The sequence below is a fragment of the Coregonus clupeaformis genome, chromosome 4 (assembly GCF_020615455.1).
Source record: "Coregonus clupeaformis isolate EN_2021a chromosome 4, ASM2061545v1, whole genome shotgun sequence".
In the NCBI taxonomy this organism is placed as follows: Eukaryota; Metazoa; Chordata; class Actinopteri; order Salmoniformes; family Salmonidae; genus Coregonus; species Coregonus clupeaformis.
The window spans coordinates 20,602,323-20,624,295 of record NC_059195.1 but is presented as its reverse complement, the minus strand read 5'-3'; the positions used below and the strand labels follow the sequence as shown (position 1 = coordinate 20,624,295).

Sequence of the window (21,973 nt, the reverse complement as noted above, 5' to 3'; positions counted from 1 at the left end):
GAACACTATGGACTCACTGATAGATATAGAACACTATGGACTCTCCAGCAGAGACTCACTGATAGATATAGAACACTATGGACTCACTGATAGATATAGAACACTATGGACTCTCCAGCAGAGACTCACTGATAGATATAGAACACTATGGACTCTCCAGCAGAGACTCACTGATAGATATAGAACACTATGGACTCACCAGCAGAGACTCACTGATAGATATAGAACACTATGGACTCACTGATAGATATAGAACACTATGGACTCACCAGCAGAGACTCACTGATAGATATAGAACACTATGGACTCTCCAGCAGAGACTCACTGATAGATATAGAACACTATGGACTCTCCAGCAGAGACTCACTGATAGATATAGAACACTATGGACTCACTGATAGATATAGAACACTATGGACTCACTGATAGATATAGAACACTATGGACTCACTGATAGATATAGAACACTATGGACTCTCCAGCAGAGACTCACTGATAGATATAGAACACTATGGACTCTCCAGCAGAGACTCACTGATAGATATAGAACACTATGGACTCACTGATAGATATAGAACACTATGGACTCACTGATAGATATAGAACACTATGGACTCTCCAGCAGAGACTCACTGATAGATATAGAACACTATGGACTCTCCAGCAGAGACTCACTGATAGATATAGAACACTATGGACTCACTGATAGATATAGAACACTATGGGAGACTCACTGATAGATATAGAACACTATGGACTCTCCAGCAGAGACTCACTGATAGATATAGAACACTATGGACTCACCAGCAGAGACTCACTGATAGATATAGAACACTATGGACTCACTGATAGATATAGAACACTATGGACTCTCCAGCAGAGACTCACTGATAGATATAGAACACTATGGACTCACTGATAGATATAGAACACTATGGACTCTCCAGCAGAGACTCACTGATAGATATAGAACACTATGGACTCTCCAGCAGAGACTCACTGATAGATATAGAACACTATGGACTCACCAGCAGAGACTCACTGATAGATATAGAACACTATGGACTCACTGATAGATATAGAACACTATGGACTCTCCAGCAGAGACTCACTGATAGATATAGAACACTATGGACTCACCAGCAGAGACTCACTGATAGATATAGAACACTATGGACTCACTGATAGATATAGAACACTATGGACTCACTGATAGATATAGAACACTATGGACTCTCCAGCAGAGACTCACTGATAGATATAGAACACTATGGACTCACCAGCAGAGACTCACTGATAGATATAGAACACTATGGACTCACTGATAGATATAGAACACTATGGACTCACCAGCAGAGACTCACTGATAGATATAGAACACTATGGACTCACTGATAGATATAGAACACTATGGACTCTCCAGCAGAGACTCACTGATAGATATAGAACACTATGGACTCTCCAGCAGAGACTCACTGATAGATATAGAACACTATGGACTCACCAGCAGAGACTCACTGATAGATATAGAACACTATGGACTCACTGATAGATATAGAACACTATGGACTCTCCAGCAGAGACTCACTGATAGATATAGAACACTATGGACTCTCCAGCAGAGACTCACTGATAGATATAGAACACTATGGACTCTCCAGCAGAGACTCACTGATAGATATAGAACACTATGTCGACTCACTGATAGATATAGAACACTATGGACTCACCAGCAGAGACTCACTGATAGATATAGAACACTATGGACTCACTGATAGATATAGAACACTATGGACTCACCAGCAGATGGACTCACTGATAGATATAGAACACTATGGACTCACCAGCAGAGACTCACTGATAGATATAGAACACTATGGACTCACCAGCAGAGACTCACTGATAGATATAGAACACTATGGACTCACTGATAGATATAGAACACTATGGACTCACTGATAGATATAGAACACTATGGACTCGCTGATAGATATAGAACACTATGGACTCACCAGCAGAGACTCACTGATAGATATAGAACACTATGGACTCACCAGCAGAGACTCACTGATAGATATAGAACACTATGGACTCACCAGCAGAGACTCACTGATAGATATAGAACACTATGGACTCACCAGCTCACTTTCTCCTGTTGTGCTGTTTACAAACAAACACGTGACTGGCTCAACTGTTCTGGGGAACTACGGTAAAGTTCATAATGTCAAATGATATGACAGGTGAAATGAAGAACGCCAATCTGTTTTATCTCCTAACGTATTGCACAAGTTGACTGCAGGTATGAACTTAACAAGGAGCTACAGATATTCACATTTATTTTAAAAAAGTTATAGTTTTGACGGTATTGAAAAACCATCCTGTGACTCTTTCCAAACACCCCGGTATACGGTATACCACCAAAGTCTACTTGATAATCTTCAAGAGATTTAATCTGAATGAGACTAACCTGGATAAATAAATAAACATGGAGGTCGAATGACCATGAGCTCTCACAGTACCGTGAGTCTGTGTGTTTACCTTGATAGTCTTCGTCTGCTCCGTCAGCGTCCATGGCATTCTCATCTTCATCCTCGTCATCGTAGTTATAGTTAGGGTCGTAGGTCAAATACTTCAGACAGATGCTGATGACAGTACCCACATGGGGGTACACCTCCTTTGGACACCTGGAGAGAGAGAGAGAGAGATGGAACAGTCCTTCATGGCTGAGTTCCGTTTAGTTTCCACCAATAAAGACTCCCCATCTCCCCATGGTCATCTGGGAGGACAGACAGTAATAATATAATAATAATAATAATAATAATAATATAATATAATAATAATAATAATACAGCATCACACTAATCTTCCAACACTAGCTCCCTCTCCCGCCTTCCCTCCCAAACACTTGTTTGATTTCATCCATAAAAAAAGGCACAAATAAAAGATAAGAATAGATGAGAGGGTTTCTAATCACAGAAACAGCGGGAGGCCAAACGCAGAAGAGAAGAGAGATTGGCGTATCCAATCACAACACAGGTCAAAACAGGGTGAACGTGAATAAAATCCCCCAGTTCACTGAGAGTTCTGGGATTCATTTTCGGTGTTTCTCTGAACAGAAACAATAACCCCCCCCTGCTACCGCTGAAGCCGTTTAAATAGGATGTGGTTTGTCTTACCTCCTGACGAAGGACTCGAAGGCCTGGATGCAATACTCTCTCAGCTCGTCATCGTCTATGTTACAGAACTTCACCACAAGAGGAATGATCTTCTCCAAGTATTCACCTGAGGACACGCGGACACACATATTAAGAATTCCATTCAAACTGAATGTTAGCCGTCAATCCGTTAGTAAGAACTTCATATTCTTTCATCTAAAGTCACATGAAGGGAAGCAAGCTTCCAACTTCAAAACCCCCCCGAGAACTCACTGAGAATAGCAAATGACAAGTTACAGCTAGATAAAAGCTTATGTGTCTTTAGCGAAATCGTAGAGCGAGCTCTTTCAAAATGACAAGAAAACTTAATTAAAACAGGGGAAGGAGGGGGAGGGGGGATAAATAGTTTTGGAGTGCTGCACTCCACTGAAGTAATCTTGCACATCTTAATCACTGCTGTCTTTGGCTCATCAAACACAGCCTGTGATTGGTTGAGGGAAGAAAAAGAGGACCTAGGCTAACCTAAATATATATATTCTCCCAGAGAGAGGAGGAAGTGACAGATTGACAGGTAATAAGGACAGAAAGAGGAGACTCTCCCGTCTCGTCACGTCCCTCCACGTCCCGGACCACTCTCTGTCAGGAGTAATGGCTTCTCTCAAACGTCAAGGAGACAATTACTTCCTTAAGGGGTTCTTAAAAAAAAAAAAGGAAATTACCGTATTTCACACACAAAAAAAGATAAAATACTTAAAATGTTACCAATGCTCCCTGAGGAGCAATGGACTTGAGTAAGTAAACTAGCTCAAACAAACATCTAGCCTAATTGAAATCTAAAAGGTGTTCCCAGATGGACTTGGATGAAGTCCGGCTGTCAATAAAACCTAGGAGTGAGAGATGGGTGAGAGAGGGGAGAGAGGAGAGATGGGAGAGAGGAGAGAGAAGAGGGGGGAGAGAGAGAAGAGATGAGAGAGATGGGAGAGAAGAGATGAGAGAGATGGGAGAGAGAGGAGAGATGGGAGAGAGAAGAGGGGGGAGAGAGAGAAGAGAGAGATGGGAGAGAAGAGATGAGAGCGATGGGAGAGAGAGGGGAGAGAGAGGAGAGATGGGAGAGAGAAGAGGGGGGAGAGAGAGATGAGAGAGATGGGAGAGAGAGGGGAGATGGGAGAGAGAGGAGAGATGGGAGAGAGAGGGGAGAGAGATGGAAGAGACAGAGCAGCTCCAACTGATGCACATCAATTCAGCCCATCCCAAAATATAATCAAGATTCAATGTCTACCCAGGTGACCTCAATTTAATTGTCCTGCAAACGACTGCAATTAACGCAGGCCACAAGACGATGGCTGGCAAGTTATTTTATTCTCCTGGAGAAGTGACACCATCTCCAGAGCATTCGGAAAGTATTCAGACCCCTTGACTTTTTCCACATTTTGTTACGTTACAGCCTTATTCTAAAATTGATTAAATTGTTTTTTTCCCCTCAATCTACACACAATACCCCATAATGACAAAGCAAAAACAGGTTACTTTGAAATGTTTGCAAATGTATTAAAAATAAAAAACTGAAATATTGCATAAGTACATAAGTATTCAGACCCTTTACTCAGTACATTGTTGAAGCACCTTTGGCAGCGATTACAGCCTCGAGTCTTCTTGGGTATGACGCTACAAGCTTGGCACACCTGTATTTGGGGAGTTTCTCCCATTCTTCTCTGCAGATCCTCTCAAGCTCTGTCAGGTTGGATGGGGAGCGTCGCAGCACAGCTAAGGGTCTGAACACTTATGTAAATAAGGTATCTGTTTTTTTTTTTTAAATACATTTTTCAAAAATGTCTAAAAACCTGTTTTCGCTTTGTCATTATGGGGTGTTGTGTGTAGATTGCTGAGATTTTGTATTTATTTAATCCATTTTAGAATAAGGCTGTAACGTAACAAAATGTGGAAAAAGTCAAAAGGGTCTGAAAACCTTCCGAAGGCACTGTATACCCCGAAACATCTCTTATCTGCATTGCATAATTCAAATCAAAACACATTTTAATTGGTCGCATACACATATTTAGCAGACGATATTGTGGGCAGAGTGAAATGCTTGTGTTCCTAGCACCAACAGTAATATCACATCATGTGATCATGAGAATGGCAAAAAAAAGTATATTTCTTTGTTATATCTGTAAAAAGGGGCTCATGAACCGGAAAATGTTGGCCAAATTGTTTGACATTTCAAATATAAAAAAGGTCAAAATATTCTGAAATTGTGGCTCAGACGGCAGTTTTCTGCTTTTTATTTATTCGCCTAAACTACATTTCCCAATATTGTTACTACATCCCTACCCCCATGTCTATCTGTATCCATGAAACTCACCGATTCTGTGTCCAGCCTGTCTGCTGATGGCTGCGATACACTGTATGTAGGTGCGTGTGGTGGACATGGAGTCGTTGCGGGCCAGCTCTGACAGCAGGTGTTCGACGAGGTCCACAAAGACCAGGTTCCCACAGGACATGACCAGGTGACCCAGAGCGATGATGGTCCTCTTCCTGACCGCCAGGCGGGGGCTGGTCAGCTGAGGCAGCAGGCAGGACAGGATGGAGGGGTGGAAGTTCACCAGGAGGCCACCCTGTCTGTTAGAGGAGAGAGAGAGAGAGAGAGAGAGAGAGAGAGAGGTTAGCACTATGTTAAGTAGTGTTATGTAGTGTCATAAGGTGGTATGACAGGCGACATAGGAGCTGGTCAGCTGAAAGAGCAGGCAGGACAGGATAGAGGGGTGGAAGTTGACCAGCAGACTAGAGGTTGACACAGGAGTGAAAATTAATTCCTGTCTCGTCTCGTCCAGACAAATATTTTCCTCATATTGTCCTGATCCATCAACAGTTATATAAACCCCGGAACTTTCCTGTCCCGTTCCGATAAAAACCACTCCAGTCCCATGCTAATTTTTACGCGCAGAAATCAGAAATAATTTCCTCCGTTAGCTGCTCCTCTCTCCGTCTCCCGCTCTGAGTGCGAGTAGCCATAGCAACAGCTCAGCACCCCACAGACAGTTACCTACAATGCAACACAGCCGGTAACAACCACATTAGGAGATCTTGGCAATGATGGCAGCCCTTCTACTCACCCAGAGTCAGATGTGTAATTGTGTCCGTCTCCGCGGGCATCTGAGGTAAAGGAGTGACTGGCTACAACTGGAGTGAGCCGACGGTAGGGGGAGGGGGGGACATTACTATTCCCTTTTACAGGTTTGGATTAAGTCAACTATATTAGGCCTACAGTTTTTATTATGAAATACTCCACTGTGGTGTAGTGTACTGTGGTGTAGTGTATGGTGGTGTAGTGTGGTGTAGTGTACTGTGGTGTGGTGTACTGTGGTGTGGTGTACTGTGGTGTAGTGTACGGTGGTGTAGTGTGGTGTAGTGTACTGTGGTGTAGTGTACTGTGGTGTGGTGTACTGTGGTGTGGTGTAGTGTACTGTGGTGTAGTATACTGTGGTGTAGTGTACTGTGGTGTAGTGTAGTACACCACATCATAGTACACCACACCAGACCACAGTACACTACACTACACTACACTGCAGTGTATTCTGGTGTGGTGTACTATGGTGTGGTGTACTGTGTGTGGTGTACTGTGTGTGGTGTACATGTGAAATGTGCGCGGTGGTCGGGAGAGGTTGTGTTTTCTCTAGCAGGAGGTAAGCTTGGCTTCTTATATGATGTTGAGTAAAGCTTAAACCATGTATTTAGATTGTAGGTAGGTATTGTAGTCAGGTATTATAGGTAGTTTACTTAGGTAGTTATTGTAGGTTATTGTAGGTAATTATTGTAGGTAAGTATTGTATTCGGCGGACCCCGGCGAAGCACGAGTGCTAGCTAACCCACTACTTGGACCAACAAAGCTAGCTAGCTAGCGGGTAGCTACTGGTAACTTTTTAGCAACTGTGGTTAGTTGTTTCCAATGTTATTTCACGCTTAAGAGTACCTGTAATTGAGCCAGCTAGCTACCTACCATTCAGCTGTTTTTCTAACCTCATTATCCGAGGCATTAACGTTAGGTGGTTGGTAGCTGCTATACTTAATTACAGCTACTGATTGCAGTCTGCCACCCAGTTAGCTGGCGTTGGGTAAGTTTGGCTTTATACATAGCTTGGGCTTTGTCGAGTAAGGCTTAAACTATGTATTTAGATTGTAGTTAGGTATTATAGGTAGGCATCGTGGGCTGTATATTATTAGGTATTATAGGTAGGCATCGTGGGCTGTTGTGGGTAGTTGTTGTTTGTAGTTATTGTAGGTTACTTTTGTATTTGACGGTGCCGTGTGTAGCACGAGCTAGCTAGCTAACTCACCTCCTGGGCTAGCTGGCTAGTAGCTATTAGCAACGGTAGCAACTAAATATAATATCCTTTTAGCCAGCTACATTCGTTCGCAGCGACGCCGTTTTTCAAACAAAGTCAACACAGCAGCCATTGCTAGCTAGCCAACACTACCAGCTGGCTGTACTGTGGTAGCTAAATACAATATCTTTGTGCTAGCTAGCCAACGTTTAATCATTGCTGCGTTATGAAAGAACTAGACACGGACACAAATTATCTGTTTAGTGTGTTAACACACTATTAGTAGTTTGTTGTAACCAAGTATTGGTGCTAAACTGTGTGTTATTGGATGCTAGCATGCTAGTTAGCTATGGCGTCATAGTTAGCTAGCTGAATAAAGTAAGTTGAGTCTAGTCCTTGAAACATTGAACCGCTGTAGTTTACAACAATTCTAATTTCTAAAGTGGAAGTTGGGAGAGTTTTATTCGGGTGGTTCAGTGAAACAATTATAGTTTCTGAGGTGGAAGTAGGGAGAGTTATATTTTTTTGGTGAGGGAGGCCTTGCTCTCTCCTTTCCCAGATGTTTAGTTCATTACATTCCGATCTCCTCTGCATTATTGTAGCCATCTGCTACAGCCTGTCAACTATGCCTCTGCCTATCCCTGTTCTCTCCTCTCCGCACAGGCTACGCAAACGCCTCACACCGCGTGGCTGCTGCCTCTCTAACCTGGTGGTCCCTGCACGCACCACACACCTGGAGTTCCAGGTCTCAGGCAGCCTCTGGAACTGCCGTTCTGCTGCCAACAAGGCTGACTTCATCCCAGCCTATTCTACCCTCCAGTCCCTCGACTTCCTGGCGCTGACGGAAACATGGATTACCACTGAAAACACTGCTACTCCTACTGCTCTCTCCTCGTCTGACCATGTGTTCTCGCATACCCCGAGAGCATCTGGTCAGAGGGGTGGTGGCACAGGAATCCTCATCTCTCCCAAGTGGTCATTCTCAATTTTCCCCTAACCCATCTGTCTATCTCCTCATTTGAATTCCACGCTGTCACAGTCACTAGCCCATTTAAGCTTAATATCCTTGTCATCTATCGCCCTCCAGGTTCCCTTGGAGAGTTCATCAATGAGCTTGACGCCTTGATAAGTTCCTTTCCTGAGGATGGCTCACCCTTCACAGTTTTTGGGGGATTTCAACCTCCCTACGTCTACATTTGACTCATTTCTCTCTGCCTCCTTCTTTCCACTCCTCTCCTCTTTTGACCTCACCCTCTCACCGTCCCCCCCTACTCACAAGGCAGGCAATACGCTTGACTTCAACTTTACTAGATGTTGCTCTTCTACTAATCTCACTGCAACTCCCCTCCATGTCTCCGACCACTACTTTGTATCCTTTTCTCTCTCGCTCTCCTCCAACACTACTCACTCTGCCCCTACACAGATGGTAACGCGCCGCCGCAACCTTCACTCTCTCTCTCCCACTACTCTCTCCTCTTCCATCCTATCATCTCTTCCCTCTGCTCAATCCTTCTCCCTCCAATCTCCTGATTCTGCCTCCTCAACCCTCCTCTCCTCCCTTTCTGCATCCTTTGACTCCCTGTGTCCCCTATCCTCCCGGCCGGCTCGGTCCTCCCCTCCAGCTCCGTGGCTTGACGACTCATTGCGAGCTCACAGAACAGAGCTCCGGGCAGCTGAGCGGAAATGGAAGAAAACTAAACTCCCTGCCGACCTGGCATCTTTTCACTCCCTCCTCTCTACATTTTCTTCATCTGTTTCTGCTGCTAAGGCCACTTTCTACCACTCTAAATTCCAAGCATCTGCCTCTAACCCTAGGAAGCTCTTTGCCACATTATCCTCACTGCTGAATCCTCCTCCCCACCTCCCCCTCCCCTCCTCCCTCTCTGTGGATGACTTCGTCAACCACTTTGAAAAGAAGGTTGACGACATCCGATCCTCGTTTGTTAAGTCTAATGACACTGCTGGTCCTGCTCACACTGCCCTACCCTATGCTTTGACTTCTTTCTCCCCTCTCTCTCCAGATAAAATCTTGCGACTAGTGACTGCAGGCCGCCCAACAACCTGCCCGCTTGACCCCATCCCCTCCTCTCTTCTCCAGACCATCTCCGGTGACCTTCTCCCCTACCTCACCTCGCTGATCAACTCATCCTTGACCGCTGGCTATGTCCCTTCCGTCTTCAAGAGAGCGAGAGTTGCACCCCTTCTCAAAAAACCAACACTCGATCCCACTGATGTCAACAACTACAGACCAGTATCCCTTCTTTCTTTTCTTTCCAAAACTATTGAGCGTGCCGTCTTTAACCAACTCTCTTGCTATCTCTCTCAGAATGACCTTCTTGATCCAAACCAGTCAGGTTTCAGGACTGGTCATTCAACTGAGACTGCTCTTCTCTGTGTCACGGAGGCTCTCCGCACTGCTAAAGCTAACTCTCTCTCCTCTGCTCTTGTCCTTCTAGACCTGTCTGCTGCCTTTGATACTGTGAACCATCAGATCCTCCTCTCCACCCTCTCCGAGCTGGGCATCTCCGGCGCGGCTCACTCCTGGATTGCGTCCTACCTGACCGGGCGCTCCTACCAAGTGGCGTGGCGAGAAGCTGTCTCCGCACCACGTGCTCTCACCACTGGTGTCCCCCAGGGCTCAGTTCTAGGCCCTCTCCTTTTCTCCCTATACACCAAGTCACTTGGCTCTGTCATATCCTCACATGGCCTCTCCTATCATTGCTACGCTGACGATACACAACTAATCTTCTCCTTTCCCCCTTCTGATAACCAGGTGGCGAATCGCATCTCTGCATGTCTGGCAGACATATCAGTATGGATGACGGATCACCACCTCAAGCTGAACCCTGGCAAGACGGAGCTGCTCTTCCTCCCGGGGAAGGACTGCCCGTTCCATGATCTCGCCATCACGGTTGACAACTCCGTTGTGTCCTCCTCCCAGAGTGCGAAGAGCCTTGGCGTGACCCTGGACAACACCCTGTCGTTCTCCGCTAACATCAAGGCGGTGACCCGATCCTGCAGGTTCATGCTCTACAACATTCGGAGAGTACGACCCTGCCTTACACAGGAAGCGGCACAGGTCCTAATCCAGGCACTTGTCATCTCCCGTCTGGATTACTGCAACTCGCTGTTGGCTGGGCTCCCTGCCTGTGCCATTAAACCCCTACAACTCATCCAGAATGCCGCAGCCCGTCTGGTGTTCAACCTTCCCAAGTTCTCTCACGTCACCCCCCTCCTCCGCACACTCCACTGGCTTCCAGTTGAAGCTCGCATCCGTTACAAGACCATGGTGCTTGCCTATGGAGCAGTGAGGGGAACGGCACCTCCGTACCTTCAGGCTCTGATCAGTCCCTACACCCAAACGAGGGCATTGCGTTCATCCACCTCTGGCCTGCTGGCTCCCTTCCTCTGCGGAAGCATAGTTCCCGCTCAGCCCAGTCAAAACTGTTCGCTGCTCTGGCACCCCAATGGTGGAACAAGCTCCCTCACGACGCCAGGACAGCGGAGTCACTCACCACCTTCCGGAGACATTTGAAACCCCACCTCTTTAAGGAATACCTGGGATAGGATAAAGTAATCCTTCTACCCCCCAAAAAAAAGTAATAATTGGAAAGTGGTTATCCCACTGGCTATAGGGTGAATGCACCAATTTGTAAGTCGCTCTGGATAAGAGCGTCTGCTAAATGACGTAAATGTGCCCTTGAGCAAGGCACTTAACCCTAATTGCTCCTGTAAGTCGCTCTAGATAAGAGCGTCTGCTAAATGACTAAAATGTAAATGTAATGTGTGTTGAGTCCCTATCCCTGCCTTCAGAGATTCAACTCACTGTGATAAAGTATCCAATGACAAAGGCCCATCTGTCATCTATATGAGGTCCAGCCCAGTGCAGTGCTCAGACAGTTGTACACACACCCACCAACCTGCAGAGCATGTCAGCCATGATGTCCAGAGCCTCCAGCTGAACTGACACATCCTCCTGCTTGGCGATGGCACTGGTCAGACGGCCGGTGATCTTTTTACACACACTGGCAGCCAGGGCCGAGCCTAGAGAGAGAGAGAGGAGAGAGAGAGGCAGAGAGAGAGAGGCAGAGAGAGAGAGAGAGGAAAGAGAGAGAGAGAGAGAGAGAGAGAGAGGCAGAGAGAGAGAGGCAGAGAGAGAGAGAGAGAGAGAGAGAGAGAGAGAGAGAGAGAGAGAGAGAGAGAGAGAGAGAGAGAGAGAGAGAGAGAGAGAGAAGAGAGAGAGAGAGAGAGAGAGAGAGAGAGAGAGAGAGAGAGAGAGAGAGAGAGAGAGAGAGAGAGAGAGAGAGAGAGAGAGAGAGAGAGAGAGAGAGAGAGAGAGAGAGAGAGAGAGAGAGAGAGAGAGAGAGAGAGAGAGAGAGAGAGAGAGAGAGAGAGAGAGAGAGAGAGAGAGAGAGAGAGAGAGAGAGAGAGAGAGAGAGAGAGAGAGAGAGAGAGAGAGAGAGTGTTAGCTAAGTCGTACTGCTGTCAGCCAAAGATGGCTGATGCCTGAAGGTGATGGGGGAGCAAGGCTGTTAACAGATGCTCTATTCTCCCAGCCTCTCCCTCCACATGACTGGGAAAGGCCTGAATACAGCTGAAGATAAAACCAAGTTGTGAGGATGACGTCTAGCTGGAGTGAATAGCCCATCAGTTCATAGGGCATTACCTAGCTGGTTTAACCAGCACACCATCACTGGAAGGTGCATGTATCGACCTGGGCCCATTACACAGCATCCCCTTAAACTGATATCATGCTCTGATATGTCTTCAATAACGACAGCTTTCAGACTTCTCAGAGTAGAAGTCCTGACCTAGGATCAGGTCCTCCTGTCCACGTAATCTTACTCATTATGATCTAAGATCAGCTTTGTGAAGGCCCGTGTCTACTGAACGGTCATCGGGGTACAGGTCAGGGGTCAGGGTGGTACTTACCGCTGGATGCAGGGGGCAGTTCTCCTATGACAGTCTTCAGTCCGATGCTGGAGATGTCTCGGAGCTGTTCCTTGTCTGCCAGCATGTTGGTGCACAGCGTGTCAACTATAGTCTCTACCTGGTACTCCTTCACCTTACTGACCAACGGGCCCAGACTGGAACACAACACAATATACAGTACCAGTCAAAAGTCAGACAGAGAGAGACAGAGAGACAGAGAGAGACAGAGAGAGAGAGAGAGACAGAGAGACAGAGAGAGACAGAGAGAGAGAGAGAGAGAGAGAGAGAGAGAGCGAGAGAGAGAGAGCCAGAGAGAGAGCCAGAGAGAGAGACAGAGAGAGACAGAGAGAGAGAGACCTGCCCACAAAATGAGGTGGAAACTGAGCTGCACTTCCTAACTTCCTATTAGAGACACATACACTGCTCAAAAAAAATAAAGGGAACACTAAAATAACACATCCTAGATCTGAATGAATGAAATAATCTTATTAAATACTTTTTTTCTTTACATAGTTGAATGTGCTGACAACAAAATCACACAAAAATTATCAATGGAAATCAACTTTATCAACCCATGGAGGTCTGGATTTGGAGTCACCCTCAAAATTAAAGTGGAAAACCACACTACAGGCTGATCCAACTTTGATGTAATGTCCTTAAAACAAGTCAAAATGAGGCTCAGTAGTGTGTGTGGCCTCCACGTGCCTGTATGACCTCCCTACAACGCCTGGGCATGCTCCTGATGAGGTGGCGATGGTCTCCTGAGGGATCTCCTCCCAGACCTGGACTAAAGCATCCGCCAACTCCTGGACAGTCTGTGGTGCAACGTGGCGTTGGTGGATGGAGCGAGACATGATGTCCCAGATGTGCTCAATTGGATTCAGGTCTGGGGAACGGGCGGGCCAGTCCATAGCATCAATGCCTTCCTCTTGCAGGAACTGCTGACACACTCCAGCCACATGAGGTCTAGCATTGTCTTGCATTAGGAGGAACCCAGGGGCCAACCGCACCAGCATATGGTCTCACAAGGGGTCTGAGGATCTCATCTCGGTACCTAATGGCAGTCAGGCTACCTCTGGCGAGCACATGGAGGGCTGTGCAGCCCCCCAAAGAAATGCCACCCCACACCATGACTGACCCACCGCCAAACCGGTCATGCTGGAGGATGTTGCAGGCAGCAGAACGTTCTCCACGGCGTCTCCAGACTCTGTCACGTCTGTCACATGTGCTCAGTGTGAACCTGCTTTCATCTGTGAAGAGCACAGGGCGCCAGTGGCAAATTTGCCAATCTTGGTGTTCTCTGGCAAATGCCAAACGTCCTGCACGGTGTTGGGCTGTAAGCACACGTCGGGCCCTCATACCACCCTCATGGAGTCTGTTTCTGACCGTTTGAGCAGACACATGCACATTTGTGGCCTGCTGGAGGTCATTTTGCAGGGCTCTGGCAGTGCTCCTCCTGCTCCTCCTTGCACAAAGGTGGAGGCAGCAGTCCTGCTGCTGGGTTGTTGCCCTCCTACGGCCTCCTCCACGTCTCCTGATGTACTGGCCTGTCTCCTGGTAGCGCCTCCATGCTCTGGACACTACGCTGACAGACACAGCAAACCTTCTTCCCACAGCTCGCATTGATGTGCCATCCTGGATGAGCTGCACTACCTGAGCCACTTGTGTGGGTTGTAGACTCCGTCTCATGCTACCACTAGAGTGAGAGCACCGCCAGCATTCAAAAGTGACCAAAACATCAGCCAGGAAGCATAGGAACTGAGAAGTGGTCTGTGGTCACCAACTGCAAAACCAGTCCTTTATTGGGGGTGTCTTGCTAATTGCCTATAATTTCCACCTGTTGTCTATTCCATTTGCACAACAGCATGTGAAATGTATTGTCAATCAGTGTTGCTTCCTAAGTGGACAGTTTGATTTCACAGAAGTGTGATTGACTTGGAGTTACATTGTGTTGTTTAAGTGTTCCCTTTATTTTTTTGAGCAGTATTATATATATATATATATATATATATATATATATATATATATATATATATATATATATATATATATATATAAATACAATCTACCTGGTTTCACCTTACTGACCAACGGACACAGACTGGAACACAACACAATATACAGTACCAGTCAAAAGTTGATACACCTACTCATTCAAGGGTTTCTTTATTTTACTATTTTCTACATTGTAGAATAATAGTGGAGACATCAAAACTATGAAATAACACATATGGAATCATGTAGTAACCAAAAAAGTGTTAAACTAATCAAAATATACTTTATATTTGAGATTCTTCAAAGTAGCCACCCATTGCCTTGATGACAGCTTTGCACACTCTTGGCATTCTCTCAACCAGCTTCACCTGGAATGATTTTCCAACAGTCTTGAAGGAGTTCCCACATATGCTGAGCACTTGTTGGCTGCTTTTCCTTCACTCTGGGGTCCAACTCATCCTAAACCATCTCAATTGGGTTGAGGTCGGGGGATTGTGGAGGCCAGGTCATCTGATGCAGCACTCCATCACTCTCCTTCTTGGTAAAATAGCCTGTACACAGCCTGGAGGTGTGTTGGGTCATAGTCCCACTAAGCCCAAACCAGATGGGATGGCGTATCGCTGTAGATTGCTGTGGTAGCCATGCTGGTTAAGTGTGCCTTGAAATCTAAATAAATCACAGACAGTGTCACCAGCAAAGCACCCCCACACCATAACACCACCTCCATGGTTCACGGTGGGAACCACACACGCAGAGATCATCCGTTCACCCACACCGCGTCTCACGAAGACACAACGGTTGGAACCAAAAATCTCAAATTTGGACTCCAGATCAAAGGACACATTTCCACCGGTCTAATGTCCATTGCTTGTGTTTCTTGGCCCAAGCAGGTCTCTTCTTATTGGTGTCCTTTAGTAGTGGTTTCCTTGCAGCAATTTGACCATTAAGGCCTGATTCACACAGTCTCCTCTGAACAGTTGATGTTAAAAAAAAAAAAAAAAAAAAAAAAATGTTGAGATGTGTCTGTGACTTGAACTCTGTGAAGCATTTATTTGGGCTGCAATTTCTGAGGCTGGCAACTCTAATGAACTTATCCTCTGCAGCAGAGGTAACTCTGGGTCTTCCATTCCTGTGGCGGTCCTCATGAGAGCCAGTTTCATCATAGCGCTTGATGGTTTCTGCGACTACGCTTGAAGAAACTTTCACAGTTCTTGAAATGTTCCGTATTGACTGACCTTCATGTCTTAAAGTAATGATGGACTGTCGTTTCTCTTTGCTTATTTGAGCTGTTCCTGCCATAATATGGACTTGGTCTTTTACCAAATAGGGCTATCTTCTGTATACCCCCCCTACCTTGTCACAACACAACTGATTGGCTCAAAGGCATTAAGAAGGAAAGAAATTCCACATAATTAACTTTTAAGAAGGCACACCTGTTTAATGTATTCCAGGTGACTACCTCATGAAGCTGGTTGAGAGAATGCCAAGATTGTGCAAAGCTTTCATCAAGGCAAAGGGTGGCTATTTGAAGAATCTCAAATATAAAATATATTTTGATTTGTTTTACACTTCTTTGGTTACTACATGATTCCATGTGTTATTTCATAGTTTTGATGTCATCACTATTATTCTACAATGTTAAAAATAGTACAAATAAAGAAAAACCCTTGAATGAGTCGGTGTGTCCAAACTTTTGACTGGTACTGTATATCCATTTAATTCCCTATTGGACCCACCGCTATGCCATTTCTTTACTGTTCTATTGGTTTTCATATCAACCTTCTTTCATTGTCCAGAAGCCAAAGGCACAATCCTAGTCATATTATCAACCAATCCTAGTTGTTATCTTTACAGTCCCCCTCTTTCTAAGTTTCTAACAGAGATTTGAATCTCTGTCACATATGGAAGAGCTATCAGGTGCGCTGTTTAGAATGGTGTTTTCCCGCTAACTGCATTTTGACAAATGTGACTAGTTTCAGGAAACTACTTCACAGGAGAGCCATTTGAATGTAAACTTTTTTTTTGGCAGAAATGCCTTCTGGAACATGTGAACTTTCATGTGCCTAACTAACAAACTTGTATGCCATCTGTAAATACGAATAGAATTGTTAAATTACGAGCCTAGTTGGTTTAGCCACAGAAAAAGACAGCAACCTTCCCGCTAGCCATGATTGGCTGAGATAATGAGTGGGCTGGACATGCCGAGAGATGAGTTCGGATTGGTCTGCCATGTAGCACACTTCTGTCTATAACCTGAGCTGGTCAGTATGTGTAGGTAATCCTTTCTAAAGCAGCTTTTTGAAAGATATCACGTAGTAGAACTGCATTAGTGTTGCTCTCCACTTTCTGCAGGACCGAGTGTTGAAATCTGTTGAATTAGAGTATGATAGCTAAGGAGATGGAGAGAATTCTGGCGTTTGATTGCAAATATGCAGACGGAGTCGAAAAGAGAACACACAGAAGGCTGTTGTATAAAACACCCGTCTCCTGATTACATCTTCAAACTAAGGGCAACCATGGCATCCGTGACAGAGAGGGAGAAGCATCCATCCATGTATACGGGTAAGATAGTCTAGCTAGCTACATTTTCAGATATTACACGTTTCTAATTTTGTCAGATAGCCGTTTTCATCTCAAGTTAAAGTGTACTGTTAGTTAAAGTGTACTGTTAGTTAAAGTGTACTAACGTTGGCTGGCTGGTTCACTAGCTAACGTTACGTGTATTATCTGTGTAGCTATATATTATTCATATCTCAGAGCCATTTGCATTGCTAGTTATAGCCTAATGTTAGCTTGCTAACATTGAACCTGGTTGGTTAGTTACCTGCAGATTCATGCAGGGTAGTAACGTCACGAGTTGGGATTATGGTTCATTGTTTAGCTAGCTACATGTCTAAACAAAAGACTCCACTATGAAAAGTAACCATTTCAAAAGAATGTTCATGATGTCACTGCGACAATGGTCGATAGACGTAGCTGGTAAATTCGCTCTGGCTATCTACTCTGATTTCAGAGCACTCTCGTCTGAATTTGCGCCAGAGCGCAGAATAACTGACAAATTTACGAACGCTCAACAGCCGTTGAATATGGCCGGTGTCAGTAAACGTTGGGTTGGGTGCTTGACTGCTGTTGTTAGGTCAGAACGTTCAGATCAACCCTACTACTCGGCCAGAGCGTCCAGTGTGCGCTCTGAACGCTCCGAGAGCGAACCGCTCTGAATTTACGAACGGACAATCTGACAACGCTCTGAGTTTACGAACGCCCAGAGCGCACTCTGAGCACTCTCTGGCACTCCAGATTGAATTTACGAACACACCCGTATTATAAACCAGCCTTTAGTCTTGAAATCTTTGGTTGTTTAGCACATGGCCTCAGATGTGAATCCTTAAAGGGATAGGCGGGGCTAAAGCTTAAGAGGGTTTGATCTATGCTGAATGGGTGTACACAAAGAAGAGCTCTCCAGTAGGTGTACCAAAACATTCAAGGGCCATTTTCTCAAAACTGAGGTTACAAGTTTATCAACTTTCAAAGCAGAATTACTTTCCCATTGTTCCTCAACTGTAGTGTATGATACCATTTTCTAGCTCTGAGTCTCTACTTTTATCCCCAATGTAAAAAAAAAACACAATTTCAAATGTTGCTACATAAGACCGAATCGAGCCGGTCGGTCACAAATGTTTGAAAATTACGTTTTATTGACTGCTTTTTTACATGAGTTGCATGTTCTGTTAAGATGCATTACCATAATCTAAAATGTGATTTCTGTCATTCTGAGCACCGTGGGTGGATGCCCTAATGGGTTAATGCACCCAATGCATATGGGTCCGGTAACTTTCTCAAATAATAGCCTGTAAATTAAAATCTTCCCGGTCACGTTGTCTGGCACCACATTTTCCCTAACGGAAACCCTGACACACACACACACACAGAGCGAGAGGGAGAGATCGCTCACCATTTGACGGCCAGATTCTGGACCTCTCCGTTTTTGTCTTCCAGTAGCTTGAGGATCATCTTGACCACCTTGCGTTCGCTGTCATCGTCCAGCTTGATCGAGTCTTTCTGCAGCTCCGACATCAGGTCGTTGGTGGCCATGAATCTACAGGAACACACAGGGAGAGAGAACACCTTCTAGTTAGACTAACAGGGTTATGTTCATAAGACATCCAACTAAAAGAATCTTCTAGAGCAGGGGCTCCCACTTCCAGCATTAGGGAACGTTGCGTTCCGCCTTCCTGTGACCCCACATCTATTTCTCTGTTGTTTTATAGCTTACGGCACTTTTTTTTTTACCCCGTTTTACCCTGAATTAGGTCCATTGGCTCATCTCTGCAAATCAAGTGCTCTGGCATTAGAAGCCAAAGCAAATCAACACTAGTACAAAGATCAAGCTACTAGCTCAGAGGAGAGGAACGACTGAAGCGTAAAGCACTAGATGATACCAGACAGACCAGCTCTCATCCCCTAGAGTCGGGGTGACTTTCACCATCAAATCCAATGTAACACACAGAGTATAAACCACACAAGATCCGCTTTAAGACATCAAAGAACTCCTGGTGTGATTCAAGAAAGACCTTTTCCTAAATACTATGCTCCTCAACACTAGGTTTGTTTGATAATCTCCTACACGTTTCCCCACGAATCGGAAGGCAATAAGTATTTTAAACAAGAGAGGAGAGAAGGAAGAGAGGAGTGAAAAAGAATGAATAATGCATGAGGTCCATGGCACTCTCACTGAGAGGCAGCCCCACAGCATGAGGTAATGGGCTGGGGCGCACACTCCTTCTCTCTCTCTCTGAACTGGTGCGTGGGTAAACGCTTTCTACCAGGGGGTGATCTTCTACAGTGGAAATCAGACTTCACTACCACGGTACCACCACCGCACTAGCTAAACATTAGTAGGGCCTTGTAAAATCTGTTTTATTTCTCGTGCGGAAGCATGGAGCACCCCTTTACTCCCTCTATAATGTGGTGTTAGAACTCAAATAGGCCTACCTCTGACACAAATGTCAGATAGTCTACTCAACTCATAGATTCAGACTCAGAGGTTAGGCCAAAACTCAACAGCTATTTCTTGACTTACTCAATTCAGAGTTCTGAATCGAGAGGTGGATTTAAATGTCAGTCAACCATGATGGATAATCCAGTGCGCTGGTGTCAAATCGTGCTTTTGGCAGCTGTATAGGCAATCCCTCAAAACTACAAGGCAATGGGGGCACACAGTGGAACAAGGCTCCCTGTAAAATAGTCCTGTACCATTTCTCACCGTCCCACCCAGGTACCACAGAACACCATCAGTCATTGGTATGAACCAGAAATAGTCTGGGACCTGCAGAGTTATTGGTAAGATTGACAATCTGGGAAGTAGCCTAGTTGACAAGAAAGGAAAGTTCCCACACATGCATTGGAAATCTCATCCAACCAGCCGGCTCGCTCTAGCAATTGAGCCTTGGGACGAGGTTAACGCATGGTTATGGTAAACCGTTTCAGAGATGGGCAGGAGAGACATGACATATTATTGGGGCACACTCACTCCCTATGTCAGGGGACTGGTTACTTTCCATATGTTTCATTATCATAGTTTCAGAGCAAATGTCAGTGACAAATGACTTTGTGTCTACCTATCCATCACTACAGGCGTGGGTGCGGCTGCACTGGAAAACATCAAAACAAGACTACAGGAACACAGCTTTGGATTCCCACAGGTGCTCACATCTAAGATGATCTCTGTAGTGCAAAAACTGTGACATTTATCAGGTGGTAGATTATGACTATGTAGTTATACATGTATGCTGTGAAGATATACATGTCAATTCATGACTCATGGCAACTTTAACAAAATTCTATAGAGTAGAATGCTGGCTTACATCATATTGTCTGTAAAAACAACTGTTCCTCCATTGTCAAGTTGATACGGCTGCAAACTAATTCATGGTTTGGGTCGGAAGTCAATCAAGTTGTTTCTAGTTAGTATGTTATTATTGTGTGTTTGTTATGGTTTATATAAAACATTTGACAGTGAGGTAATGGTATGCTTCAAAGCTAGCTAAATCAGCTAACTACCTAGCTCAATTAACTACATTTTGACTCCCCGATCAGCCAACAACATAAACATGCAGGCAGGATTCTGTTTTGGAGGTCCTGTAGCTAGCTAACGTTAGCTAAGCAATCATTGATATGGCATATGTAGACTACTAATGATTGTAGGTTCAACCCTATGGTTATATTTAGGATAGGTCCAATGCCTTTCTACCTAGCTACTTAGTTAACAAACTAGTTAATTAGTGTAGTCCATCTGGTTGAGTTAGCGAGCTCAAAACAGCTAGTTTACTAGCTAGCATTGACAGTAATGACTGTCGGAGCGAGTCAACGTTAGCCAGCTAGCTAGCAACATGACAGTGTTAAATGTAACTAGTTAGCTATATACTTAGCAAAACTGACAAATTAGAAATATAATTTGTCAAAACGTTCATGTGGGTTCCTCACAAGAATGTGTTTATAGCGAGTGGCTAACATTGTTAACTAGCTAGCTAGCGAACGTTAGCAGACTAGCCAAATGGCAATTGATTTGAGGCCTAGCTAGCTAACTTGCAGGGTTTTCATTTGGGACGATAGCGGTTTGAGTAAAAGTTCAGAATCACAGCGTCATTTCTAAATGCATAGATTGTTAGAATATTGTATTTACCTGAAATCCTTGTCGCTTGATGTCATTTTTTCCAAGAGATTAGAGATATGGTATGAGGCACTCGCCATGTTTGCAGTCTGTTGGCGTAGCCTGCTAGCAACCACTTGTCAGTATCACGGGGCGGAATTCTTATCCACTTATTTTAGCTATTTATTTTCTCTGAGCGATTGAAATCTATTCAGTTTCCACTGTCACTTTCCTTTCGATGGAGCGAAGCGATGATCAGCGGCGGAATAGAGGAGAATTTCGTCTCATCCCGCGGAGTTTTGGATGTGTTTGAATGGAGATCTCACTTTGCTCTGCAGAGAGGAGGAGCTGCAAAACCAGACGATTTCGCTACTGGGGTCAAAGTTGAGAGTTTGTCCGGGTTGTCACTAAGGCTATGAAAACAAAACATTTACATTTTTGTCATTTAGCAGACGCTCTTATCCAGAGCGACTTACAGTTAGTGAGTGCATACATTATTTATTTTATTTTTCATACTGGCCCCCCGTGGGAATCGAACCCACAACCCAGGCGTTGCAAACGCCATGCTCTACCAACTGAGCTACATCCCTGCCGACCATTCCCTCCCCTACCCTGGACAACGCTGGGCCAATTGTGCGCCGCCCCATGGGTCTCCCGGTCGCAGCCGGCTACGACAGAGCCGACAGAGACTGGATGTGAAAAATGCTTTTTGGTCTTAATTTAAGGTTAAGGGTTAGGGTTAGGCATAAGATTAGCAGTGTGTGGTTAGGTTTTTAAAATCTGATTTTAAGAAGATACATTTTAGAAATAGGCGAGGTTTAGCCATAATGATGACTGTGTGGCTGTGGCAGTACAGTATGAAGATAGGCTAAAACTGCTCATCCAACAGAAATATTCGATCACACTCGTAGGCGACGTCA

General features: G+C 45.0%; 1 protein-coding gene across 2 annotated transcripts in view; it reads right to left on the bottom strand.

Annotated features, from left to right (window-relative positions):
- The window catches only part of cand1 (cullin-associated and neddylation-dissociated 1), an 83,104-nt gene extending 61,684 nt beyond the window's left edge, over positions 1-21,420 (bottom strand). For both annotated transcript variants that reach the window (XM_045210599.1, XM_045210600.1), the window contains exons 1-7: positions 21,087-21,420; positions 18,357-18,500; positions 12,410-12,564; positions 11,398-11,521; positions 5,518-5,774; positions 3,177-3,282; positions 2,539-2,684 (exon numbers count right to left, since the gene is read on the bottom strand). In XM_045210599.1, coding sequence (XP_045066534.1) covers positions 2,539-2,684; positions 3,177-3,282; positions 5,518-5,774; positions 11,398-11,521; positions 12,410-12,564; positions 18,357-18,500; positions 21,087-21,154 — 1,000 coding nt within the window. In that variant the 5' untranslated portion in view covers positions 21,155-21,420. The remainder of the gene's footprint in view (positions 1-2,538; positions 2,685-3,176; positions 3,283-5,517; positions 5,775-11,397; positions 11,522-12,409; positions 12,565-18,356; positions 18,501-21,086) is intronic.
- Positions 21,421-21,973: the final 553 nt, after the last annotated feature.